We start from the raw sequence: 27,980 nt of genomic DNA, 5'->3' as shown, positions 1-27,980 counted from the left end.
AGGAACCTTGGCTAAATCCATTTGGAATAGGTTTTCTTTCAGTGGTTTATTTTTTGGGGGGGTTAAATTTATGGCCAAGAGATAGGGTTCTGGTATCTAGCAGGCTCCCAGAGAAATCCTGACTCACGGTTAACTGTGGAATTCAGTGGTACTGAATCTCAACCTTTCACTCTTATTTTTCTATTTGTGAAAGATAACAAGCATATGGTATAGATGAGAATCAAGGTTCGATGTTCCTACAATTATTTTTCTTCATCTCTTCTGGGGAGGTTTAGCCTTCATGGATGCTACTTTCCATTATCTTTTTAGTTGCTTTCTTAAGGAATGAGCCTTATGTGAGCCCGTTGTACAATTATCTGCCTGCCTGCTTCCCTAGAATTAACTCCTGAACTCCTGAGATGCCCACCCCATGAAGATTATGACATTCCTAAAATTTCTGCAGAAATTGGCATCTGGCTAGAGAGACGCTAGAGAGTCTCTCCACTGCAGGGACAGGCTGACAGCCTTCAGCTGCTATAGGCTGCATTTGGCAGAAGGCTGCTGCCAAGCACACACTTGAAAGCAGGCACAACATCCCTGCTTCTTGGTCATTCAAAGGTGCCCTAGGTGACCCTGCAGGGAGGAGAGCAGTTGAAATTGTTGTAGTAGTAGGAATGCTAGGGACAAAGGACACAAATCTGGAGGAAAGCAGAACTTTACTGACTAGCTCTGCGGTTTGCAGAACGATTTGCATCGTGGGCAGATGCAGCTATTTTAACAGCACCATGCAGATGTAGATACACATTCAGCAGACTCCGGTTCTGGGTAACAGCATAACACAGATGCAAATGTCATCCTGGTAAACATCAGCAGGATGATAAAAATCTGTTGTCATGGTAGTACATGTCCATTCTGTTAGCTAAATGCATCTTCTTCTTCTCCTCCACTAGTGCTGATGAGCTTCTTCCCCACAAGATAGTCAAGCATTGCAGCAGGTTGCCCAGAGAGGTTGGGCAGTGTCCATCCTTGGACATTTTCAGGACCCAGCTGGCTAAAGCCCTGAATAACCTGGTTTGGCCTCACAGCTGACTCTGCTTTGAACAAGAGGTTGGACTAGAGACCTCCTCAAGTCTCTTCCAACCTGAACTCTGCAATAGTTCTACAATTTTTCACCTCTTTAGTATCACAGAATCATTTAAGTCGGAAAAGACCCTTAAGATCATTGAGTCCAACTGTAAGTATCTCTATCTGTAATCTGGAGCTGTGAGTATGTAAGAGATGACAGTAAAGCAGGATCCATGAGAAAAAGGGGTTTGTGATTTATCCAGGAGGACCAGTAACTGCACAAGCTCATTTCTACCAATTCTCACAAGAGCTGCATTGTCAAGGTACCAACAATACCAGAGCCTCAACCATTTAATGTGGGTACCGGTACCTATCCAGTGCCTTGTCTACAGAGCAGATCCATTCCCAGTAAAGCAGGGGCTCTTCGATTCCACACCACACAGGTACATAAGGGATATGACAGATGAATAGAGTGCAAATTGCAAAAGGGAAATGTTCAAAATACTGAACAGAGAGACCAGGGGATGCATCTCTGCTGAACTGCAGGAAACACTCAATGGCTGAGAACAGCCACCAGAAGTACATGAGAAAAACCACTGGAGATGAATGGGAACACAGAAACTAAAAGAGATTAAAGCAAACAGTAAATCACATCTAATCCTGACAATGAAAGAGTGTGGTCCTTGTCTGAGCCTGACAGTTCTGTGGAACAGGCCTACTCAGAAAAAGTGCTCCTGGCCCAAAAGCCGGTTGGAGCTACGAAACTCACCTCCATCCAGCAGCAATTTGACCGTCAGGTAGTCATCAGCCAACACTGCGTAGTGTAGAGCTGTGCAGCCCTTGAAATTGGCTCGGATGTTCAAGCGGTTGTTGAAGTCGTCCTCCCGGGTTACAAGGACTGCAGGGGAAGAAGAATGAAAGCTCAGCTCACTGAGACAAAGTGAAGAACTGCTTGTCTGAATGTGCACCAGCAGCATGGACCACCACCACTGGTCTGGAAGCTTGTTAAGGGCCTAATGGCCTTTTCCAGGAGACAGCTGGGACCCCGGTGGGGGTTTCTGCTGCTTAATCTCCCCACTCCTCTGAGCAGCAGTGGAGATGAAGACAACATGGTTTCCACAAATCCCAGTGACTGCCTTCACAGTGCCCAGGGAGGGGAGGAGGTGGTTGGAGAAAGCCTGAGAGAAGACCTCTCAGCCTTGTTCCAACCACAGCCTCTTTGCACCTTCAAAGTGAAATCAGGATTCAATGCAAGCAAGCAACACAGAGACTTCTGCCTTTTTTTCCCTCTTTTACTGTCCAGAAGGGCCACAGAACAACCATTCAATGCTTCCTCCACACCACCTTCCTCCCCCAGCCAAAACATGATCCCAGCAGGCTGCGCCTACTTCAGGCTGGAAGCGCAGAGCACCAAAACCTACAAGCCATAACCAAAAGAGCCAGAGAGGCTGAGGGACGACAGCGCTACAGGTCCTCGGGACAGCAGTCAGCTGGGAATGCCCACTGGAACTCCTCAGAGTCATGCTAAGCTTCCCGTACCACACCGCTCCGATTGCTCATGTGCTCATCTCCGCCAGGAGCTGCCTTCTCTACTCTACACTTCCCAGAAACGTCAAGAAGTAGCCATTTAAAAGCAGGAACTCTTCTAAAAATACTTCCTTTGTTAACTGAAAAGTAATACGGGTTAAAGTGCTGCAGAGCACAATACTCAACTCAGTTCTGCTCCTGTCCATATCTACCTGCTGGCCATCTTCAGTTCTGTGTCAAAACCAGCTGTTCTTTGGGACTTTTGAGATTTTATCCTGTGTTTGCCTAGTCACCAGTACAGTGTGCTCCATGAGGTGTATTCCTCGATGCTACCGGGATGGGAATTATTCATAATAACGCATTTTACAACTCACTAGAAATCCTGGAATCCCCTGAGCAAATGCAATTACACCGAGCCTTGGCAGGTTTTGTGAAATCAGACCTAGAAATTGTGATGTTTCTTTGAACAGAAACTGATGCTTGCTAAAGCTGATTAATCATAGTATTTTCTTCCTTTGAGCTCTGTTCTACTGAATGCCAACGTGCATGGATACCCTGCAAAAGGAAAAGCCCAATGACTTGTGTTTCCAGGCCAGAGCAAAGCTGGGCCAAGGCATTCCCGGGAGGACAGGAGAAGGACTGTGTGGTGAGACAGACACACGGAAACACTTAAATCTTCCAGATCAGGTGCAAAATCAGAGTTTGGACTGCAAAGCTGGAAGATCACAGAATGCATTAAATCAAAAATGTACAGAGGCAAAGGCTCTCTGCAGGGGAGCCAGCACCACACCAGCTCCAAGCCCAGCTCTGGGTAGATCTGTCCCCTTTCCACAACACGTGCAGGTAGGAGCTGGTGAAGTGGCAGATTCGAACACAAACCCAGCTGACTCTCAGGCAACGCACCATGGCTAGCAGACGTGGCTGGGCTGTTACCGCACTGGCACAGGACCCGTGAGGCGGCACTGAAAGCATTGCTCCTCTCTGCTAAGCGCAGGTCCGACCTGTCCCCAAGCACAGACTTAACAACACCTGCAAAATTTACGTGCAAGCTTAGACTCAGACACGCAGCGGGAGAGGTGAAAGTGCCTCCACTGTTGATGCTCTGGTGCTAATCAAAGACCTATTTTTAGATGCTGTTTCTACAATGGGAAGAAATATTCTCCCAAGCCAGGAGAAACTCCCTCCTGATACTCAGAGTGATTACTACAAGGCAGTGGTGATTTCGGCAAACAGAAGAGAAGCTGTACAGGAGAGGATGCTGCCCCACCATCGCCTGGCCTTCAAGCAAATTCCTAATTCTGGGACTCTCCAGCAGACCAGCCCGTGTGTCTGGGCAAGGCTACAGCACCCATGGGCCCAGAATCCTACCTGGGTCCACGGGAAGGGTCTGCAGCAGCAGTACTCTTCTGCAGCTGGTCTAAGGGTCAGGCTTTAGAAAACCCTTAAGGCCTTTGCTCTGGTCATCAGCAAAAATGAACAGCAGAAAAAAATGTGGCTCTTCTTAGGTATTGAAGGAAATACCAGGCTGCTGATTAGCCAGGAGGGACACCTATGGGAGCAGAGACAGCATCTTCACAACATCAGCCCTGAGAGCGTTCAGCACACCAGACAGAAGCTTGATCTAAAGCCTGGCCAGATGGACGATCACAGCCACCAAAGAGGTCACGTATTCCACAGTCGAGAATCCAATATGAGCACCACTCTCATGTCTGCAGGGAGGGCAGATCCCTCTCTCATTTCAGCATTCGCCATCTTCACTGGCTCTTTTATCAACAAGCAGATGCTATCACTCAGGGCTGTGGGTTTTGACAGGCACTGCACTTTATATCTGATTTTTGAGGAGAGTGAGGCTGTCGCACCCATTCCAGAGTTAATGGAGACTAACCCACCTCTCACTCAGCTGGTGGAGGTGGGGGGCAGGCAACAGGGCCAGGCCTGGCCACAACCCTTCTCCCCAGCTTTGGGAGATGAGGAAGCCCCATAAGCACACAGCCCCACCATGGAGCCTAAGTGATGGTGGGGCTGGCATGTGCTGTCTCCTGTTGAATGAACATCACCCAGTTGGTGAGCTAAATTCTGCTCCTGGAGGTGCATTCAGCTCCTTGGTGAATGGGTATACCACCAAAATTCAAGGACTTTGCCATCAAGAACTTGAAAGGGCTCTGAGCACCTAATACTTTCTCACAGCAAAGCAAGCAGACCTGGATTGCGGATCCCCTGCAGGGCAGTCTCCACGTTCCCTCCTGAGAGCTACCGACAGATTTCCAAAAGATTTGAAAAGTTCAGAAGAGAAAAACACTGTAATGAATACCTGATGCCGTCCTAGCCCAGCATCTCTGCTAATGAACCACAGTACCTCCAGGAAGATCAATTAATGCCCTGGCTCCTTTCCTTTCCTGGGTCTTTTCTCCAAGCGTACAGGGTGAGTATGTATATTTATTTATTTGTCGTCATTTCCTACCCAGGGAGGAGCAGGATAATGAACTGCGTGCGTCAGGGAAGATGAATCTGAGATACTAGGGAGCAGTGCAGTAAAGAGATTAAAGTGTTATTATTGTTGGGTTTTTTCCCCCATGGTCCGTTGTGACAGCTCGGCCGTCATCTGTAAAAAATGTCTCAGAGAGAGATAATCATCGGAAACTCAATAAAGCGTCAGGGGAAGCCTCGTCTACCATCAATCACTGGGTGCCTGGAAATTTTCAGCCCTCTGTCTCCCTTCCTGCCATCCATATAAATGTCTGTAATATATTTTGTGCAGTGTTTGTGGAGCATACCCTCTCGATTTGGATGTTTTTATGAAAAAATATTTATACACAAAATATGTAAATGTATAAAAAAAGAGTAAAAAACAAAGGCAGTTTCTCTCTCTCCCTCTCTTTTTAAAAATGCAACTGAATTTATTCTTTTTAATAAAACATGTCAACCAAAGAATTAATGCAACTTCTTCCTGAGTGGCCTTATCTTTTCTTCACCCCAAAAATATATAACATTATAGAGGGATGAATGCAGACAAAAACAATTAACTTTATTGGTTGATATACTTTGTCTTAAATAAAGTCTACGTACATGCATTATGTATTGGCATTCCATTGTTCATTTTTTAATGTTGTTTCATACATTTTGCATTCACTGCTACAGCAATCTGATATATGCGTGTTCTCACTTCCATCAAGGAGCAGGTCTATTGCACGGGTGGGTTAAAGTGAGGGATGAGAGCGGAGAGCTTTTAAAAATAAAATAACGCCCTGTCAAAACTGTCCCCTCACTGATTCATCTTCTTAACTCAACCTGTGTTTTATGAAAGGTTCAAATATTACACCTTCATTAGACTTTATATAGCTCTTAGCGGTGAGGCAAAAAGCACAGACAGACCAATGGATAATATCACCGTCTGATTTAGGCTCTGCAAACCATGCAGGGCAAAGAGATGCTCTGGACAACCTGTGTGGCTTCCTCCAATTTTCTCCTTACAGCAGCTAGGAAAAGGTTTAACTTCAAAGGAGAAGGTTAGAGCACACAAATGCAGTCACTGTGGATGCAGCAGTCCCTGGGAACGCAAGTCTCGGCAGCTGGCTGAGCTCTGGCAGGTTGTTGGGGATGGCTGGGACACTGCCAGCTCAGAGCTGAGGCCAGCAGGTCAGCGAGGCGCTTGGATGGGGAAAAGGCTTCTGGAACAGGGAAAGCAACAGCCAGGGACATTTTAGCAGAGTCAGGTTCTGCCAGCGTTCCTGCCAGCCTGGGAGCTGTAAGCCTGTGGACCAGAAGCATCCTTGAAACATGCAGCTGGCCTCTTCGAAGCACAGCGAGGTAGCAGGAATCCAGACATCCCCCCCCAAGATTCCATTGATAATCACAAACCCAAGAAAATTTAACCACCATTTATCATCATAAAAAGTGGAAACAGTCTGGGAAATTTAAATTGGTCTGAATAGACAGAGCAGGTCTCTGCTCATTGCAGGGGGGTTGGACTAAATGACCTTTAAAGGTCCCTTCCAACCCAAACTGTTGTATGATTCTAAGTCTGCATCAACATCCCAGCAATGGGGATAGCTGCGAGCAGGATCTTCACCACAGTTACAAATTAGAACAAAAATAAGGCAGAGGTAGAAAATGAGTAACTGAAGTCCTTCAGAGAGTGAGAAGGGAGACAGTGCTCAGAAACTTGAGACATGGGCCATGGAAAATCATAACAATATGAAATGATGCTGCAGAAGATTTCCTTGTTTTCACGTAGACTTCAAGGGCTGAAAGCTAGCATTAATGCCTGCCCAAAAACCAGCAGCAGTAACAGCAACCAGTTATGTCATTCAGCTTTATTTCAATTGGACAAGTCTCTTCATTTTATATCTACTTATAAGATCTAGAGTAAGGCTACTGGTGGAATACACTGCCTTGAACCCTTCTGCTTCCCCAGCAAGTGGCTGCATGTGGGTCAAAAGGATGACGCTCCTATCTACAACTTTGTGTTATGTTCTGGCTATATAAAAACAGGTTATCTCCAGGACATTGAAGGATTGCTTCTCATAAACATCTACATAATGTTTTCGCTCATCTTCAGACATATGCTCACCCACATACCATCAGTTACTCTGCATTTAAATGGAAGCTGAAGCTAGCTCTAAAAAAAACCAAATGAGGTCAAATTTCCATTTCAAAGCCAGGAAGCAAAATTTTGGGACCTGAAAAGCAAATGCAGGTAACTGCACACAATCAATACTACCTTCTAAAGAATGTAGGCCTTTTTCCTTGGCAGTCTCATACACGCTGCTGAAATCATCTCCAAGGTTTGGATCTGCGTTAGCTGCGAGCAGGATCTTCACCACACTGTTACAAATTAGAACAAAAATAAGGCAGAGGTAGAACATGAGTAACTGAAGTCCTTCAGAGACTGAGAAGGGAGACAGTGCTTAGAAAGCCCTCCTCAAACATTGCCAGCTAGCAAAGGAAAGTTAAACCAACAACCATAGTTGAACATTTCAACAAATACAACCACACCAGCATATTTTCAAACAAAGTAGATGTGGGAGGCACTTGAGGCAGGGGTGACACTGTAGGGAAACACAGCCCTCCCAAGAAGATCTGCACAGAACAGGCTCTTAGCAAGAGTCATATTCCCAGTCCACCATGGGAATCAGTTATGTCCCCATAACTTTGTGGGTCTGGATCAGTGGTGGAAACTGTCCCCAGCCACAGCAAAGGCACAGTCAGAGCCAGATCTTGGCTCCAAGGCCATCCCTGCCCCTGCAAAAAGGAAAATTCTTGTAATACTTTTCAGGTTAAGGGATGCAAAACTAGGTTATGCTGTTACTTCTGCTTTTGGGAAGCCTCCTTTAATAAAGGTGCCATCCTACCAAGACAAGAAGCACATAGCATTTCAGTATGAAGCACGACAAAAGGCAGGGGGCTGGAAGGGCCCTATTCACTCTGGAGGTTTCTGCCCTACAATTTATAGCATTCACTTGAGTGGTCCCTCTACATCGATGCAGCTAATGGAAGCCACCCTTGAAAAGGCATCTCTTGCACCCACATTAGCTATGAGAGATAGCTAGTCTTTCTTTGCCTCTTTCTGCCCTCACAAGATGAAACACCGACCTCAACATTTAAAAATAAATTTCAATTGCATTAATTATGTGGGGTTCTGGAAGAAAAGCATTTGACTGCTGCGTGAAGTTCAGGCAAACCTCCATTCCTGAGAACCAGACAATTTGTATGAGATCACCACTGAAGACAGCCTGATCATCTGCAACCAGCCCAGCAGCTGCCAGGACTTCTGAAAGAGATTTAACCTCTGAATTCATAGAGAACTTCCCCATTTTTTTATATTGTAGCTGCAGGGCCCACTGGAGAGGCAGGTCCTCCCAGGGCTGACCAGCATGGCAACATAGGCAGGACATACCAGACTACAACTCTCCTACGCGTTGGGACTGAGGCTTTCAGTCTCCAGACCTGTAAAGTTATCAACACACTGCAGCAGGACAGATCAACACGAGACATACAGGCCAGGCAATTTTGGTGTGGAAGTCCTCCATCTCTGCTCCCGAACGCAAACAATCATCAGGCAAGAATTAGATTTCTCACCACTTCTGAAAGCAGCTTAAAGCCAGTTAATTCTTAATTTTTTTCCAGGGTTCAAGCTTTCCATGACAACTAGACAGTAACTCGTTAGTTAGCATTCATCACTGATGACATGGCTCACGGGCTGACAGCGACATGCGCCGCAGACTGACTGACATGTATCTGCAGGCTGTGTCTTGTCAAGTCACATTTAGAATTTAACTTAAGCTCCTCTCCCATTTACCCCATAAATGCATTAGTGGAATAAAAGGTGGTTATTTTATTCTTTGAATATGGTACAATAGAGCCAGCTCCTTACTGGCACTGGTATGCTCTTCACCATGTACAAAGTTACTTCTAGTGAGCAAAGCACCAGGCTAGAAGCCAGGAGAACCTCCCGCCATCTCCTGTGTGAGCATACAGAGTTCATTTATATCTGTATTTTAACAACACCCTTAGTTCTAAAATATTTAGGTTGAGATGCACTGGATCTTATTCTTCAAACAGCAGCTATGATCTTTCACCATTTCAATGCAGTCAGGAGCACGGTGTACTAAAGATTTTCTCCAATGGTTTGAGTTGCACACCCATGATCAAATTAGGTATCTGACGGTTTAGGACTGGCACTAAGGATGGGGATCATCTCACCTACTTTCAGACATCGGCAATGGAGGACATGAAGCCCTAAGTAGCCTCCCATCACAGATGTGCTCCCTGTTTACCAGTCAAATCCCTCCAACTAGCCTGAATTTTCTTTCAGTTCCTTCTGCCGTTTTGGTCTTGGTGCAAGGATCACTGTGTGAGATCATCTACTATCTTCAGCATAGTTCCAGCGAGATATAACCTTACTGTCTCATCCTCAGTCCTCTCAGAACAGACAATTTGCTGCCAGGGCAAAGCCACTGATACAAGTCTCCCCCTCTGTGTTCAGTGTCTATGCTGTCCTGCTACACTGCTCCTGAAGGCCACATCAGTGAGGACACCTTAGGTAGGGCTGCCATCTCTCCAGCCACACAAGAAGCCTGTAGGTCCTTCTGGACCACCGCAGGAGCATCAATAAGGCACAGGGCACAAAACCTATCCTAAAAGTCCTTCAGCACCTCTAGCAAGGGCTTTTCAGAACACGGCTAGATCCAGACTCACCTCTACTTCACAGGTCCAAAATGTTGCCTCATATAAAGGGACACTGCATGACCTTTACCACTGACCTCTATGGCCACAGCAAAATGGAAAGCAAGAGAGACGTTTGGCCCAAGTGCATAGCCTTGGCTGTCCAGAACAGCTGTAGTCAAAGCCAGCCAGCCCAGGCTCTTCCACCTCTGGTCATTAGGTAGGTCATCAGGTAGGTTTCGGCCTGTCAATCCTACTTTTGGTGCCTGGCTGGCAGTGCTGGGCAGGAGGTGTGCCATCTGCCCAAGTCTATGAAACAGGAGAAGTAAAGGTGCCACAGCCAGGCTTTCTACCCGGGAAAGCTCTAGCACAGGTCATTGATCTGTGCAAAGTTCTTCTGGGAGATCCAGTGCTGGATTTCTATGGAGACATCCTGCATCTCCAGTACTTGGTACTGCTGTGGTCAGCCCAGTCATCAAGAGAACTGCAGCAGAGATCTGGAAGAGGCAGTCCCTATGGAAAGCAGGAGGTACAGGATGGAAGATGGTAGGGCAGATACTGCCCTGTTGCCTTATGGGATCTTTGTTGATGACCTCCATGATCCTAGAGATGGACATCTAGCTACTGAACAGAAGCCAACATTAGTGCAATGTGCCTCAATTAAGCCTCTGATGATCTTGCCCCAGCAGCTGACTTACTGTGATTCTCGCATCAGGGCTTCCAGCATCACACCAGAAAGCCAGGCCTTTCTCATCATCCAAATCCTTAGTAGTACCGGTTCTGATATGGTCAAACCACCCTTCTTGCACCCCGTCCTCATGGCTGTCAAGACCAAAGAGATCCTTCTACTCCAATTTTAGCTGACAGGCTACGATATATTTTAAGGTCCATGCATCTTTCTCATTTTAAGAGAAATGATCCCAAGTCCCAGTGTAGGACTTTAATTCACAACCTTGCAGGCCAGGGGTGAGCTATGGGTACTGAATGAGTCATATGATAACACACAATGACTTGTAATTTCCTTGGTAACTCCATACATCTTCCTTTCCTTAGTGACTATGTTGAAATGAATGATCTTCCCAGGCACTTCATCAGATAACACCTTCGTGGGCTCTCAGTGACTCTCAGGAAGCCCTTTCCTCTTCGTGCATTGCCTACACCTTCAGTGTTTCTCACTGGGCAATGTCCTTTCATGAAAAGTTTAGCAGAGGACCACAAATGCTAGATGCAAGGTGGGCTAAGAGTGAAAGCGGGAAGTGAGGATGTCAGAACTGCTCCGCTCTCTCTGTTAACAACCCTCTACGCCATTTACCCCCCAGCAATAAGAAACATTTCCTTAGCTCTTAAGATAGCTGGGAGGCTCAAGTTTAATACGCACAGATATAATCTCTTACTGGCAAAATCTGGTGTTCCAAAAGCCTGGCCCTGTTTCGGGCTGCAATCCAGCTCCGTACACAGGAAGGACTCACTGGTCTAATAACAACACGTGGCACATTCAGCCTCCCTCTCCCATCATCTTTCAATCTCACCTCCTGCTTTTGGGACGTGCTGTCCCCTCCAGGCACTTCTGCACCAGCCAGACGTTCCTGGAATCACAAATATTGATCGTACCTATCCAATTTGCAGGTAATGGGACATTCAAGCAAATTAGCCTTTAGGAAAGGTAACGGCACCATCAAAATACAGAGTAACTGTGCTCATCAGCGTAAAGCATGTGAATGTCACTGGAATAAGCAAGGGACTTTCAAAAATGAGATGACAGTCACGAAGTATGATCTAGCAATGCAGTCTCTGGGTAAAAATCTCAGGTTTCCCAAGGAGAAGAGGTGTAACTACTTCCCAATTCATAAGGTAGTTGTGGGGGTCAATTAAGGAAGCTCTGGCAAATGTGCTAGAGAAGGCAGAAGGCATCTTTCTCTTCTGCAGCAGCTCAGCTATTAGTTATTAATGAAGGGGTGACTTTTAAATGGAGGATTCTTTGGCCCATATACCTCCCGTTTTCCTCCTCTTCCTGCCAGGTGTTGGGGCAGAACAACACTCCGTGCACATACCTAGAGGGAGCAGGACGCCAACGGCAGGCTGAGCTGGTCCGGGAAGGCAGGCTTCCCTCCATAACTCACCTGTGCTCAACAGCCTCAACAAGCTGAGTTTTAATTTGCTGATCAAGTTTTCATTAGATTAGAGGCACAGCCTATTCATCAGCATGAATATAAATCTAAATTGACCCTGGTGATGACTCAGAGGGCAACGCTTAACTGAAGTTCGCTGGGCAGTTCAATCGATTGGAGAAAGTGCTTTCTGCTTTTAATGGCTGGACCAACATATTGTTAAATAAATAAATACATACATACAATACAGGGGGTGGAGAAATCAATGACGAGATGGCTGGATGTGACTGGGGCTGCGTCAGGGAAGGCGACGTGCCGGGACCAACGCGCCGGCAGCTGGGGTTGGTGAACCAAGAAGTCCAGTGATCCCCATGACCGTGAGTTATCAGCACAATGCAAAAGCCTTGATGGGTTTTGATACGCGGCTGCCCCGAGCTCTGGCAGAAGCCACAGGTCCTGCCTGGACACAAAGAAGGTCCCTTGTATGGCTATACCTTAACTCTCTGTAAAACTCAGCAGGGGCAGGAGGGCCAGAGGGAGCTGCTGTTTACACTCCAGCTCCTGTTCTCTCCTTTTTTTTTCTCAGATGAGGTCTAAATGTGGATGTGTGCCTTCCCAGGAATATGTTTACGCCTACCTGTGGCACAGAAAGCAGGGCAGCCGTGGCATTCCCTCACTCTGTGGCGGTTTGTTATTGACCCAGATAAAAATGATCCTCCCCACAAAAAGGAATCCAAAAAGAAAAAAAAAAATCTTGAAGGGTAGAATTGTTATGTTGTTCACAACAGTTTTCTCTTAAGAGTGTGACTCAGGTGAATTGTCCTTCAGAGACATGGTCAAGGTACGGCACTGCTGCTGCATGCCCCCAGCCATCCACAAAGGACCGTTAAAAGAAGTCTTGCTACCTGCGTGCAGGGGTAAGAAAATGTGCACAGAGGCAGTTTCTGCGGCTTAGAGAGGTGCAGGAACCTGCTAAACTGACGATACCTCATTGTGCCTGACCTGCAGGACACCGAATGCCATTCAGCCCTGGAAAGAGGGGTGCTCACGCACAGAGGTCTCAGATGGGGACACTGCCGAAGCAGTGGAAGAGCAGCGTGGGCAACAGCTGCCACTGGTCTGTCCTCAGGTGGGCAGGTACAATGCAGGAATGGCCAAGTGGACACTGTCCCTCAAAGACACCCAGAAGGGGAGTAGTTGAAAGACAATGCCCCAGTTTGTCAGATCAAGCCCTCAAAATGTGCTGTCATCACAGCTGAAAACCATGTTCGACTCCTCAGCTCTTTGACAGGCAACACTATGGGCCATATGTCCTTCCAAAGGCATCCAGATATTTCTCCAGCTCTGCTGCAGACAGCTCTGAATGAGTTGCCTGAAGTGAAAGGAGTGAAAAAAATCACACGAACAGATGTATGTACCTAATATAGGTAATAAGACTGCACCAGTTAATCATGTCATTGCCTATAGACAGAAAATGGCTCCAGATAGGTCACCCTTCACTATAAGTCTTAGAACATACCCACCAGAATATTACTATGCATGATGTACTGTTATTACCAATATAAAACATCTATACAGCACCTTCAACACACAAAGTCTAGGTACACATGGAAGGGGCACAAGTCCCAGCAATCTATACCAAGGCAGACAGCGAGCTGCTTCCCGACTCCTCTCCCTAAGGAGGGATGGAGGAGGGCAAGGGAAAGAACAGGACCACACTGGGCCAAGCACTGCTGGTTCTGGTTCCATGTACGAGCCTCTGACCCACAGCTCTTTTGATCTACATAGAAAGACAGAGAAGGAAAAGGAGAGCCAAGGCACAGGGAGGCGTCACTTGTCGTTGGTCATTCCCAGCAGGAAGGTGTTGAGAAGCAAAGGTGAGGAAAGGCAAAGAGAACCAGATCTGAAGATGGAGGGAGAAGGAGAAAGGGTGTGGAAGAATGCAAAGACGTGAAAAGAAAATGGACAAGAGCAGATGATGTTGGGAACAGCTGAGAGGAATCACAGGCTAAAGCCCTTGACAGAACAAGAATAGGTATGCCTGGGAGGTGCTTATACCATGAGCTGGATGAACAAGCAGGACTCATTTAAAAGCACATGGAATGAATGGTTCACCAGTACAGAGCATTAAGGTTGTCCCCTCCTGCTCGAAGAGAATGTGAAGCAGTCCGTACAGAAGAACGCCCATGGGCAAGGGGAGATGGGGACAAGCTTGCAAGAGAAAGTACCTGTTCAAATAAAGAAATGCTCTTTACGTGGAGCTGCGCTCTGCTCTTGTCCCCCCTCCCACCCTCCTCGCACTCACAGAGGGTATCACCATAAGATCCATGCACAGCTGCTCACAGCATTTGGGGTGAGAATGAAGGGCTCATTTACGTGTAAAACAAGACGGGTGTGTGAAAAAAGGGGTGTGTGAAAAAAGGGGTATGTGAAAAAAGGGGGGAGGAAGATGGACAGAAGTACTGTAGCTATGTATTAGTAAAGAAGAAAAAGGGAAGCTGGAAAGAAGAGGATTGACTATTAAACCTGAGAAAACACGCACAAACTTACTTAATGCAAGCAGCCATGTGCCCGTCACTCTCACCCACATCTCCCTCCCCAGAGCTGCACGTGTCTCTGTCCCAGCAAACAAAGACCTTGCTGTGACACAGAGACCCAGCTGCGGCCAAGTAATTTTCTCTTTATCTTCTCTCTCCACCTGTAAAACGTGGGTATTGCCGCTGCTAAGAAAGCTGTTACCCAGCCTCGCAGAGGCCTGAACCACTCTGAGAAGGTCATCCCTCCGAGTACAGCTGGGCACTCCTCCCCACCACCTGAGCTATGCATATAACTTCAGAAACCCTAAAATCATGCTCCGACCCCCTCCCTCCTTGCTGGACTGGGGCACAGGTCATTGCATTGATGGTAAGAATGGAAGCAGAACTGGGTGCCAGTGTTTTACAACTGCCCAAACTCATCCCACTGGGGCTTAGCAGCACATGCTGCTCTGTGCCTTAGTTTCCCCTTCCACGGGATTCTGGAGAATCAGTTCTCCACCTTATAAGGGGATGAGAGGATGACTCAGTATTTCACTGTCATTTTATTTCTGCCAGAACAATGTAAAACAGAGTAGCTGTATGCAGAAAAGGTCACTATGCTACAAATGCATAGACACTTAGCCTGCTAAGGTCCTAATTGCTTTGGTTTTTAACTTACTATAGCTTTGTTGCTTATTTTAACAAAGGCACAAAACCAACAAAGCTTTCAGTAAGCATTTAATTAAAGCTTAATTACTATAAATATGTTAAATGTGCAAATCTAGCAGGTGCAGCCAAGGGAAAGAAGCCCGTAGCAGTGTTTTTCACATAGACTGTAAATCCTCCCCTTTAAAACTGATGTTGTTCCAGGAGAATTAAGAAAACACTTTAAAATAGTTCTAAAAATCCAAAAGAGCAATAGGCTTTCACAAAGACTAAAAATAAAACAGAGTAGGAGTCACTCCAACTGAAAAATGTAAATGAAAAGTAAGGTGGAAGGTGTGTGCGTGTACGTGCACACCCACTTGCCTGCGTTACTCTTCAGGCCGCAACAGAAATGCACAGATATAACACAGCACTGCAGACTACATAAAGTGACAGTTATATGTTGTTATGCTTAGACTAAAACCAGCATCATTGCCTCATCAGCTATGTTAAAGCTATAGTAAATTCCCCCAGCTATGAGAATTACAGTGTAAAAGCTTCCTTTGCTCATGTAAATGTGGTCACAGCTGATCTGCCTTTAGTCCACAACCTGGTTACAACCTGTATTATCACAGAGCCAAGGAATTTGGACCTGGACTCTCTCTCACATAAAAAAAGAGCCATAAATGAACCTATCCACACTTCAGAGAGGGTCTGAAACAAGGTAATAAGCTAATTAAAAGAATAATTAAAAAAAAGGGAACACAATTCTCACAACAATTTTTTTATATCATCTATGTTACCTTAGCAAAGTGTTTTTAAAACACAAACACCAAAATTAGACACCAGACTGAAGTATTTGGCCACATCCCTTTACTTTTATAACACTAGAAAAAAGAAATAGCTCCTCCAAGCCGCTGAGCAGAGACCAGAGCGGATCCCAGGTGTCCCGGTAGCCCAGTCCCTCTCCACTAGACCACAAACTATGCCGGGCTGAGAGATGCCAAAGCTAAGCTGCAATCACGCTGCATGCTGTGCATCTGCATTTCAGAACAGAATGCTCTACAGAGGAAGATGCCAGCTAGGACTAGAAACACTCCCTGCCTGCAGAAGAGTGATACCCTGAGCACGGGCAATGGGAAAGAAAGCCCTGCCTGGACCTGGAGCTGCTGGAAGTGCCAGTGCCTCTCCCAGTTCACAGGGCACTATGAGGCTAAATTCACCTGGATAGGAGCCTTTGGGAGCCCATGAAAAAGGCTCTGCTTCAGTGTGACATGAAGCCCTGACTGCACTCCTGCCCAGCTATGCACCCATATCCCCTCTGAAACCTATCAGTAGGAATGTACCCAAACACTTCTTAATGCCCTGCCACGTTTTGGATACAGGACATTTTCAAGAGGATGAGAATTATCATTGTTTTGTTGTAAAAAGGAAAGACAGACCCCAAACTTCCCTGCCGGCACACGGGATTTCATCTTGTAGCTGATGGCAACTGACAGAAATCATTAATGCAGTGCCTCTGAAATTAAATTAAACATATGGACTGTAGCTGTCTAATTGGAAGAGTGAGGGCTGTGAAAATTAGGAGACCTTACAAAGCTAAAGGACAGGTCACAGAAATCTCCAGCAGCACAGCAAAGAACATAGTTCTCTGAAAAACGACTTTGGAAAGACAGCAATTTGGGGCTGAAGGCTTACTTTTTCTTAGCGGTTCTAAGCTGAAGACACTCATTCCAGCTACCAACATCACAGGCCCCTAAATCCACACTGAGTAACTTGTGCAGGTATTGGCAACCTTAAAAAAAGAAGTGGTGACCGAGCAAGCAGGTTAAACAAAACCAAACAACCCTGTTCCTGTTGCATGCTAACAATACATGGAGATCCTTGCTCAGCTGGCTGCATCTTGACCATCTCTGAGCTACTCGTTACCTCTCCTTTGATGTGCAAGACAGAGAGAGACCCAGCTCACCGCCCCTGGAGGCTGTTTGACTGATGGGTTAAGAATCAAAAGTCGTAACAACTTATAATCCAGCCAATCAGCTGCTGTGGCTGGATAAACCAATTTTAGATCATCACTCTTTACAGAGGGACCACACTCTAAAAAAAAATATAATCCTGCATCCTACTACAAAGCAGAGTAAGTCATATTTAGACTAATTCCTACCTAATGTATGCAAAAGGATTGCAAGAGATCCAGAAAACCAGCAGGCACTCTGCATTTGGAAGGGAAAAGCTACTAAACATTTAAAATTCTGCAGGCTAAACCCATGCTCCTGAGTCAAAGCCATCAGCTCCCCAGGCTCTGCCTTCTCCACTTCCACAGCTGACCACACACACAACGCCCAGTTCTGCTGGGTTCAGATTAAAAGGGTTACCCTCTGGGCTACATCCATGAGCAAACGATTTGTAGGGAATTTCAAACACTCCATGTGTCATGTTCCAGCTCAATACATTTCCCAGCCAGCAGCGAGACCCCACTGTGGACGTTACAAAGCTAGAAATGGTACGGAGGGCCAAAAACATGTCTGGCACAACCCCAGCAGTATCAGCAGAGTTGTTACACCAGGAGTAAGTCTGGCTTGCATTTATGTTTGCCTCCATGAAGTATCTAATTACTCTTCCACTATATTGTTGGAGACAAGTCCTACCAAGCTTCAGATATTCAAGGACTTCTTAATTTTCAATTAAAGTCAGTATTCATCCAAAATGTGGGAAAAATAAACACCATTTGCCCAACACAGCCAAAAGCGTTTTTTTTTCCAGGTACCCAAATAAGACACACCGCTGTTATCATTCTGCCAGTCTGTAACAAGGGACCAGCCTGGGTGCTGAATGCTTTTTACTGCCTAGATGTTTTCATTAGCATTTCTACCTGATTTTAGGCAATTATTGTACCATGAACAGCCTTTCTCCCTGTCTCCTCTTAGCCTTTGCAACTCGGGAAGCCCTGTTCTGGTCCACCGGTCACTTGGAATGGTCAACAGTCGTCACACTCCATTGCTGACCATTGTCTACTGGCAAAGGTGGGAGGCTCCAAAGCCCGTCCCTCTGCGGACGGGCAAACAACGGGGCCCGTTGCTGCTCGGACATCAAAGTTAAACAAACAGTCCCAAGCCCCCGCCTCTGTGCCCATCTTAAGGAGCTCCCCAAGGAGGTCACGACTTTCAGCTTGTCATAGCACACATCAAAGTTTGCACCACACACGAACTCGGCACATGGATTCGAATCGTGTCGCCCGAGAGCGGATATTCAGCTTTTGTGCACTGCTTTAATCCTGTGTTTTCCCAAGTAATTAGGCTTTTTTGCTTATGAACTTGTGACTAAGTAAAGCATCCCTGAGAGGTTGTAACATCAAAGCTCATTCTCCCGTCTGTCCCACGTTTTCCAAAATTGGATTTCTTTTTCTCTTTTTTCCTTAAATAAAAAACTAATTGAATTTAGTTGTAGACTGAATATATTTAAGAGTGTCTTTAAAAGGTTACAAGAAGCCACAGCGATCATCATGGGAACTAAGGAGGGAGGGCACAGCATTCAGCATTTTTGCTTCATAAAGGCCTAGCATGAAAGACCCAGCAATGGCCCCACAAGCTAGGAGGGATGCAGCAGCTCTTAGGGGAGCTATTTCTGGTGGTGGGGTGTTAGACTACCTACCACAATGACATCCCAAGGGTATGGACTCATCAGAGGCCAAAATCTATTGCCAATTCAGCAGTCACCTCTCTGGGATTGCAGAGCAGCCTACCTCGATCTGTCACACAACGTATCAGGCAAAGGAAGAGTGAAAAGCTCCCTCGGGTTTAGCTCGACAACACATCCCAAACCAGCCCAAACTTTCTGGAAACCCTCTGTGGAGCTCAGTATGACTTTAGGAAAAGGTGAGGCAGCTGTGAAGTGTCTTACTCACTACGTAATGGTGAATGCCGAGACAAACGTACCTGGAGTTTCTGCTGATAGCTGCCACCATGAGAGCGGTCCAGCCAAGCTTGTGCCTCGCATTCACGTCTGTGCCTTCCAGCAATAACCTGGACAGAAGAGACACACATTCAGGAAAAAGACGCAGAGAAAGCATCCCGAGCAGACTGGAGCTAATGACAGAAAGTGGAATATTTTACTTCACAGGCACCTGCTCCAGTGCAGCCTAGAAGACCCAACATGAAAAGCTGATTCAATCCAGTTTCTCATCAGCTACCAAACTGAAATGAACTGGTAGGTGATAACAAGCACAGTCCTTTCAAATGGTGCGATGCCAACCGTCTTTATTTTTTATTTCTTTCTTCTATTCAGTCTAATACCTGAAGAACCAACCAGCAACATGATGGAGAGCAAAGGTGATTAACCTACAATCTGTTGACAGGTTTGGATCATCAGGCTGCAATGCAACCATTAGGGTTTTGGAAAAAGCTCAGCAGATCTCCAAAGCCCATGTCAACAGGAGATATTTTGCAGATTTTGTGCACGACATGAGAACAAATGAGACAAACGCAAAAAATACAAGGCATCAAACAACCTTTGGTGCTTTTTCTGCGAAATTTTCTCAGCCTTTGCACTGTTTCCCTAATCCCGCCCTGGCACCTTTTAGCAACTTTGTTCCTACATGGCTTCTGCTGGCTTTTATATTCTTCAGATTCTAAAGCACCAGAAGGCTCCTCTATCCTTTCTGCATCCTCTGATCCTGAAGCAACAACACTATTACTCTTAGTGCCAGATTCCAAGCAGTACTTAAGAACAGCGATATTTCATAGAGACAAACTTACCCAACCTTCTCTCTTTCATGGCCAACCATGGGATCCAAATAACCTCCTCTAGCCAAATGCATGTGAATGCTGGGAGTCCAGCCTACCCTAGCTGCCTATGCTTCCCCACAGCTAATGGCAAGGGACGGGTCCTTGCAGAAGCTAATTCAGCTCATCCTAAAACAAGTGCCAAACCCAGATGGTATGAAATGACAGTCTGGAAGTGCCATTCTCTCTGTAGACCACAAGGAAAGAGGGAAGTTCAGACTTCAGACACAAATCCTCCTTCCTTTTCCCAAACTGAGGCTTTCCATCTTCCATTCTGGGTGAGGCCGTTACTGCACAGCACATCCTCCACACAGATGCAACAGGGAAGAGCTACCATTAAACTCCGTGCTGTGAGAGACACAAGTGAAAACACAAGCCACGTTCCACACATGCAAGCACCACACTTCAAAATCCCCCCAGATCCACAGAGAAGGAATTTGATGGCAGCTGTGGCTGCTCACATGCACTGAAAAAGTCAGACCACTTCTTTAAGGACTTAAGAGAGGTACGTGCCTGAACTCGGCGACCTTTTTCAAATTAACTGCCCTCAGCCTGCTGTGGTGGTAAATCTGTCAGGTGGTTAATAAAGAGTGCTGGGATGGAATTAGTGAAAAGGAGCTAAATGTACCATATTCCTCTTCCTACAGTTGGAACAAAGATAAAGGCAACCACAAACGCTAGCCCAGCAAACACCCACAGCTGTACTCAAAGTCTCTGCAAACCCTCCTCCACCTGGTCAAAAATCCTTACAGCGGTTTCACTAAAAACTTATCCCAAGGAACAAATATATAATCCTAAAGTTATTTCTGACCAGCAGTACCAATGCCTAAGCTTTGCCTCATGTCTTGAACATAGTTGAACACAGTTCTCCCTGCTGACCTGAGAAACTAGCCAGATAACTGTCATCCAAGTTAGATGCCTAAAATCATCCATATCCCCCTCCAGTTGAACTTTTTGCCCTATTAGACTGAGACTGTGGGGGCATGAGAGAAAACAGGCAGGTGACTTCAGCCAAGTTGGATAACTAGCAGGTCGGATAACTCTTCTGACTAAAGTGGAGGTATGATATGTAGGTAGCAGGTACAGGTGGGTAATTTGACCATCCTTTTTTGACAGGAGGGGTAGCCAGCGCTGGTGCCCTGGTACCGGATGCTCTGAACTGCTCATCAGGCACTTGGACTGAGATCCAATAGCTAATAAAATAGAATAGTAACTGGTAGCCTTTATTCATAGCTCCCAACTGTGGTTCAGGAGGCCATGACCTCTGTAAATGATCCACAGCACTAACAGAAGATTTATGTTCTCTTTACCAGGGTTACAATTAAAAGTTTAATGATAATGAACTATTTGGCAGGTAAACAACAGGTCCTTGCTCCAAAAAAGTTTGGTACTTGATACTACACGGTAGCAGAGGAACAAATTTTCATGCAGAATCCTTACCAGATCCATGCTACACAGATCTGCACGTCACTAACTTCAGGCAGGTTGCAGCTCCTGTATTATCAAACGGTCCTGCAAACTACAGTATGAGGTACTGCACAGGACCAGCCTTGGCTCTCCCCAGGATACGTCCTTATGCTTTCTCCTTCTTCCAGCAACTAATCTCTGAAAGCAAACGACAAGAGCATGCTGCCAGCTCTGTTGCCTGAAGACCACTCCCAGACAGCAGACTGCTTAAAGGAGAAATATCCATGTGCAGCCACAAGGCTCTCCTGTCCCTGTAACATAGGACGTGCCTAGATACACAGATGATGGCAGCCTGTACGCCAGGCAGATTGCTATCTTTAGAGATCAGCTCTCATTGCAGCTATGCATATGGAGGGTGTTTGCACTCACAACAGAGAGATAAGCAAGCCTGACTCAGATCCACAGCCACTGCTTGTCACAGCAATCACCTGCTCTTGCTTGGAGGGACACTGCCTGCAGCAGAAATCCACACCGCAGCTCCATCTGTGCCACCATGTGCACCGCGTCCTCCGCACAGGCACAGAAAGCTGCTCCTTCAGAAGAAGAACTGCTCGGTTGCTGCCACTGCAGGGACCAGCTTCAGCCCTAGCTCCCCCAGAAACCACAAGGAGCTGTAGCCAAGCCCAGCAAGAGACGGGGGAAACCTACACTGAGATCTTACCGTCTCCCCTCTGACTCACCCCAGGTGCTTTGGAAAATCCTTTCACAGCCATCGCAGTGCCCAGTCATCTTCCATTCTTCTCTTAGAGCAGCATGGAAGGATGTGTACAAGTTATTTCTGAATTTCATTTTATTTACCTGGCCATTTGAAAGTACTTTGAACACAGTAACTTCCACCTCACCCCCTTTCTACAGTGTGTCAATCTGACAGTCTAATAGCCACATAAAATCCAGCGAATAAAAGAAAGGAAAATACTACTGCATCGGAGAGGAAGCCTGACAGAGGAACCCAGGAGAAGCAGGGGAAGCCAGACATGAAGCCTCCCAAGGTACGAAGGCATCGGCTAAGCAGGGATTAAGGCAGCCATACCCCTTCAGGCTGGGAACTTTTGTCTGACAGCTAAAACCTCACAGCCCAACACCTACCAGTTATTAACATCTTTAACAGGGGTTAATTAATGTAAATCACAAAGTATTAGGCCCATTTGCACTTGACCACAGTATTAATATGGTTTAACATTAAAGCCACAAACAGACTGTCCTGGTCGCCTTCCATCAGCCACTGGGTCGCTCTGCTGGAAAACCTTCGTCTTACTTCCATATGTCATGAACTTTAACATTTGTTTTCTCATGAATGGGAACCGCAGCTAAACACTTCAGCATCTCCTCATGAGACAGAGGACAGGACTGCAACCTTCACTTAAAGCACTTTGGAGCCACTAAAAACTACATTTTTAACTCACTGGAAGGCTTTTTTCCTCTACAGACGTACTGGAAAGGCTTATTGAACAATGAATTATCTTCACTCTTAGGTAAAAAAATAATGAAATAAGATCCTAGTCCAGCAGCCAAACCTGTTAGAACATAGTGCATCCAACAGGAAGGATGCTGGAGACTCTGCTGCAGGATTTGATTACAGGCTCGGAGCTAAGATACTAGAATTAATCAAGTAGTTTTCCATTCAGGAATCTAGATAATCGTAAGCATCTGGAATGCCACATGACCGAGCCCAGTGAGAGAATTACTAGCATCACATCACCTAGTGTAATATGCATTGACATTTCCTTTAGGAGCTGGATTATTTTTTTTTTTTAAATCATTGCAAGATGCTCAGCAACTTAACAGATTTTCTAGACAACTGAACTTTATGTTCAGGGTCTTCAAGCCTATCATTAATTTTTTCCCCGCCTGATTTAATGATATGACAATCGATAAAGTGATGACCACTGCTCAGATCCTAGACAGCCAAATGTATTTACCAGCAGGAGTATTTTTTTTTAATTAAATAAAATCCTCTGATCAATGTTTAGGATGTTTATCCACATTTTAACCAAATAAGATCCAGGACACTCACTCCTACCTCCTAAGAGTTTCTCAGGCATATATAGCCCTATTAGCACCATTTTCAGTGTTTCTCAAATGACAAACTGGTCCTCGGCTGCAGCAGTACCACCAAGACCCAGTCACTAGAAGAATAACGAGCGGGCGCTGTTTCTGTTTGGTGGTGTGTTTGTATTTTAAGGATTTCAGAAAAACCTTTTTTTTTTTTTTTTTTTTTTAGGGTTTTGGGGCAGAAAGCTCGTCCGCTTCTCCAGACAGATGGGGTATTCTGCGTGAACAGATTTTCCTGACAGTGTTTTAACAGCTAGAGAGCCTGCAAGCGAGCAGTGACAGCTCCCAGTCCCAGTCTTCAACGAATGTCCCCTCTCCCTCCAGAGCCTCACCTCCGAGGGCAGCAATGGGGGCCCTTTGCAGAACTGAAGACTTCTCTGGAAATGAGCAGAGGCTCTGGAACAGCCCAGGGCCTGGCCAGCAGAACATCACTGGCTGCTCTGGAATTTGCCGGAGGAGCCCGGGCAGAGCGGCACCCACCGCTTTGTGCGTACGCCCTATTTTACCTCGAGACAGCAGCTCCCAAAGCTTCAGCACTTTGATCCACCCAAAAGAGAAAAAGAGCCCAAGTCGGCTGCAGCGACGAGCCTTCTCCCCCCGCTGCCCCCGGACAGATGTGCCTCCTATTCACCCCGCTGCTGGGGTTCTGGGTGACTAACTCGGTGACACTGCGCTCACAACCGAGCCCAGAGGGCATGTTTGAGTTTGTGCTCAGTGCCGGGAGCATGCCCAGCGCTCCCTCCTGACAGGTGGAGGAAGAGGAAGCTGGAAACTTGAACTTTTGCAACAACAATAGCTTCTGTTTCTCTCGGCCACTTAAACATTTCCCCCACCCCTTCCCCAATATGTCACTGTTTAACTGCAGGGATGGGGGACACCCTCAGACCTGCTCATCCTCTTGGGACTTGCCCTCCGCTTTGCAGAAGAGGAAGGGAAGAAAAACATCCAAACCCAACAATATCTCTGAACATGAAAGCACAATCCCTGTTAGAGGCCAGGGAAAGGATCTGTCCACTCAGGAGAACATGGCAAGCTGCTGAAAAGCCTTTGATCTTGCTGCTGTCTTCCCTGAGATAGCTCGCATCTGCTTCTCAACCTCTCACGATTGTCTTGGGGCCAGTAACACACCATGGTGCTTCGTGAAAACACGCGAACCCACAAAGCATTGGGCAGGGTCAGTGCAGATGGTTCAAGCCAGGCTCGGGAAGGGAAGGGTCAAGGAGAAGAGCAGCATTTTCTCCACAGCTCCCAAGACAGGCAGGCTGCTCCAAGGACACAGGGGTCCCGGAGAGGACAGTGTCCCTAACCCAGACAGCACAAACAGGGCATGTGGAGAGGCAAGCGGCCAAGGAGAAACTCCCGGAAATAAATTTCCAACATCAAAGGGAAGCTCTTATAAATCTGAATTTCAGAAGGCAAACCAAGCTCCCAGATGAGAGCGGGGTTGTCTGAGGGCACAGAGGGTGGGCGAAAGCACTGCAGGCGAGAACACACACGATGGGAAAGCCAAAGTGGCACAACGCAAACATGAAGAGACCGATACAGACAGGGCGAGATGCTGGTCTCTGCCCCATGCCTACACGGCCTCTGAGATGCTGCAACACTGCAAGTAGATTTTGTTTTTCAAAACAGGCTGAAAGAGGGAGAAAAGGACTGGAATGCATACACCCTGTCTCCTGCTGCTGCCCAGGGAACAGGGGAGGGCAGGAGTTTAGAAGTACTGGCTTCACTACTGGCTAAGGTGTGCTATAGTTGGCATCACCAGGTTTGGGAGGAAGAGAAAATGTAGCCTCACCTGAAGGAGCCTTGATTCATTGCTGACTTCCCAAGTCACTATAATGCAACAGCTAAGTTGTGCGTTAGAAAAAGACTACACCAGCCTGACAGTCTGTCTCTGGCAATGGCCACTGGCAGATAGTTGAGGAAAGAACATGAGTAATCACTGTTTGCAGAGGGATTTGAGGATAATACACTAACTTCTGGCAATCTACAACACACTGGTTTCTGAGCTGGACGTGACACATGATTACCTGCTAGGCTTACTCTGCACGAATCTGAACTTGAGTTTCAGACACCCTAGCACCCACTGAGTTTCACAGTTTAAGTAAGTGCTGCGTTAGGGCAGCACTTTGCATTTGTTTTAAACCTGCTGTCTGACATCTCCCTGGGTGCTCCTTGGCTCCCGAGCTGTGAGGGAAGTAGAATAATTGCTCCCGTTCGTCACCATCGCTCGTGGTTGTACAGGCCACTTCCACGCTGGCTGACTGCCCTTCCCAGTGCTGCTGCCACTTCTCCTCCAAACCCAGAGCTGCTCGGCCGTCTCCCTCACATGGAGACTATCCTGCACTCAGCCCCGCTGCTGCCAGAGTGATAAACACCTACATTAACTGGAATTAACCCTGTAACAGTTACCAGATGTATTCTGCACATACAGAAACTACCACGTATCCAGCCATGCCAGATAAGTTGGTCTCTGCTTCCAGAGAGAGGGATTTTGGCACAGTAAAAGGTTTAAAGCTGTTTTGGAAAGAGACATGAGTTCTTCTGTCTCTTGTGGCTGGCTGGCTGGCTGGCCACCAACTGCAAAGAGATTGGTCTTATGACTCAGTGTGCAAACACCATCAGTCCTGGAAGGACAAAATACAACAAGCAGCATGAAAAAAGGTCACTACAGAGGAAGTGTTAAAGCAAAATGCTCCTGCAAAACCAGTGAGAAACTGAGCAGCAACAACAGAAGCTACCACTATTTCCCATCTTTCCTCCTCAGTCCTTGCTTCCCTGTTTGGGAAACCTGTGCTGCGGTGCTGCCTGGTAAAGGCTGTCCCCTTTCGGTTTTTCCCAATACGGGAAAGCACAGTGCACGCAAGTCTCCTCCAATATTTCATAACCAAGATGAAGAAATCTGGGCTGTTGTATCTGCTCCAAGTCCCCAAGGCCACGTGCCAAATCAAACTCAATAACCAGTCAAAAACTTCCACTGAAACAAAGTACTGTGTAATTTGGTCCACATGTTAGGAGAAAAGATTAAAGGGGTCGCTTACAGGAAAAAGATCTGTTTATCCTAAAAAACCCAGGTGTCCATTAACTCAGATATATACTAACAAATACAGGCCCAGTAAATGTAAACAGACAGCATAATATAAAAAATAATGGAAATAAATGTAATTATAAATAATCTTCCAATCCTGTCTCTAACCCTCCCTCACTGATACTACTGAATATGTTTCACAGCTGTTTGGGACAGAAGATAAGGTACACATCTGGCTGGTGGCCAGAGGCAGTCATGCTTCGGTAGCCGTTGACATAACTCCTACATTTACCCTACAAAGCATTCAGGTGTCCCTCGAGCATAAGGTCGCATGCACGATATTCACAGTACTGCTAACTGTTCCGAGACAGGAAGATGCTTGGACAGGTACGGGATGGGATATTGCCTCCCGTAAAGGCTCACACCCTCCCCACGGTTCCTCCCCATGATCTGAAGGTTTCCCAGCTGCAGCCACGACTTTCTGCTCAGACAGTGGCATGGGCAGCACAACCCCACATGAACTGCCAGTTTGTGCTTGGTGGGGCAGAAATGGGGCTGCCAGGTCAGGAGAGAAAAGCCACCAATGGGACTGAGCTCCAGGAAGCTCTGATGCATATGGCTCATGTTCAGCTCCAATTTGGGCTCGTTTCAGACAAGGGACTTTCAAAACTCCATTCCAGGACTGAGGAGGGTGTTGTTCCAAGTTGGTAATCAAAGCCTGATTCGCTACAGAGGGGTTTTTTGCCCAGTCTGTGATTTCACATGCAGTTTCTGAATTCTTTAACAAACCATTGAAATGGGAAGCAAACAGCAGGTGCTGCTGAACCCCTAGTCCACCCCCTGAGCTGGAGAGAACTGATAAGGAGACAAGTGCAACGTCCAGGAGCACAATGTTTTACCCAGAAACAGACGTGTCTTCACGGATCTACTGTGGTACTGGCAGCTTATCTCAGCTCCTCCTAGCCATTTAAACATAAAAAGATACAAAAGGCATAAAAGACAAGAACAAATACTGCTCTGGTCTAGCTGAGAGGACTGTCCAGATCCTGCCATGTCACACGTGCCCCAGAGCAGAAAGGGCTTGCAGCTTTCTAGAAGAGCAACCTTGTTTTCCAGCACATCTGACCACCGTGCCAGGTATAGATTAGAAGGCAAATCACCACCATGACTACACAGTTCAGCCAGTGCAGCAACTAACACAGCCCTGGATCCTTCAGCTCAGTCTCCTGCAGCTGACCACAGCCTCAGGTTTAATCTTTCCCCACTAGCAGGCCAACACAGCATGACAGCATATGCCCTGGGCCAGAGGTATTTTCATGGTGGGGAAAGAAGCCTGGCCCTGCCACCACACACCCTGTGTACGCCATACACGCCAGAGTACATCCCACATCAGTGTTTCTGCTACTGATCTGAATTAGAACTATGTGGGGACTGAACATCCCTGGAGCACCATGCTGGTGGGCAGCAAACCTCTCTGTGACAGCAAGGGGAGATGTCTTGCTCTCAGAGGACTGGAAGCAGGGGATAGCGAGGCTGGTAACAGACCAGGACCACCCTCCTCCCAACTGGGCAGAGCAGGGTGTTCTTGCCATTGGGATCAGGACCATTTATTGGGTGTAACCCTGTCATGGCCAGCAGCCGAGGCTGG

At 46.6% G+C, this 27,980-nt stretch overlaps 1 protein-coding gene across 2 annotated transcripts in view; it reads right to left on the bottom strand.

Annotated features, from left to right (window-relative positions):
- The window catches only part of CLPB (ClpB family mitochondrial disaggregase), an 86,112-nt gene that overhangs the window by 48,439 nt on the left and 9,693 nt on the right, over positions 1-27,980 (bottom strand). For both annotated transcript variants that reach the window (XM_075050321.1, XM_075050322.1), the window contains 3 exons: positions 18,940-19,026; positions 7,292-7,395; positions 1,814-1,942 (listed from right to left, as the gene is read on the bottom strand). In XM_075050321.1, the coding sequence (XP_074906422.1) occupies positions 1,814-1,942; positions 7,292-7,395; positions 18,940-19,026 (320 nt within the window). The remainder of the gene's footprint in view (positions 1-1,813; positions 1,943-7,291; positions 7,396-18,939; positions 19,027-27,980) is intronic.

Source organism: Buteo buteo, chromosome 18 (assembly GCF_964188355.1).
Source record: "Buteo buteo chromosome 18, bButBut1.hap1.1, whole genome shotgun sequence".
NCBI lineage: Eukaryota > Metazoa > Chordata > Aves > Accipitriformes > Accipitridae > Buteo > Buteo buteo.
The sequence above is the reverse complement of the archived record's forward strand: the minus strand, read 5'-3'. Positions and strand labels throughout refer to the sequence as shown.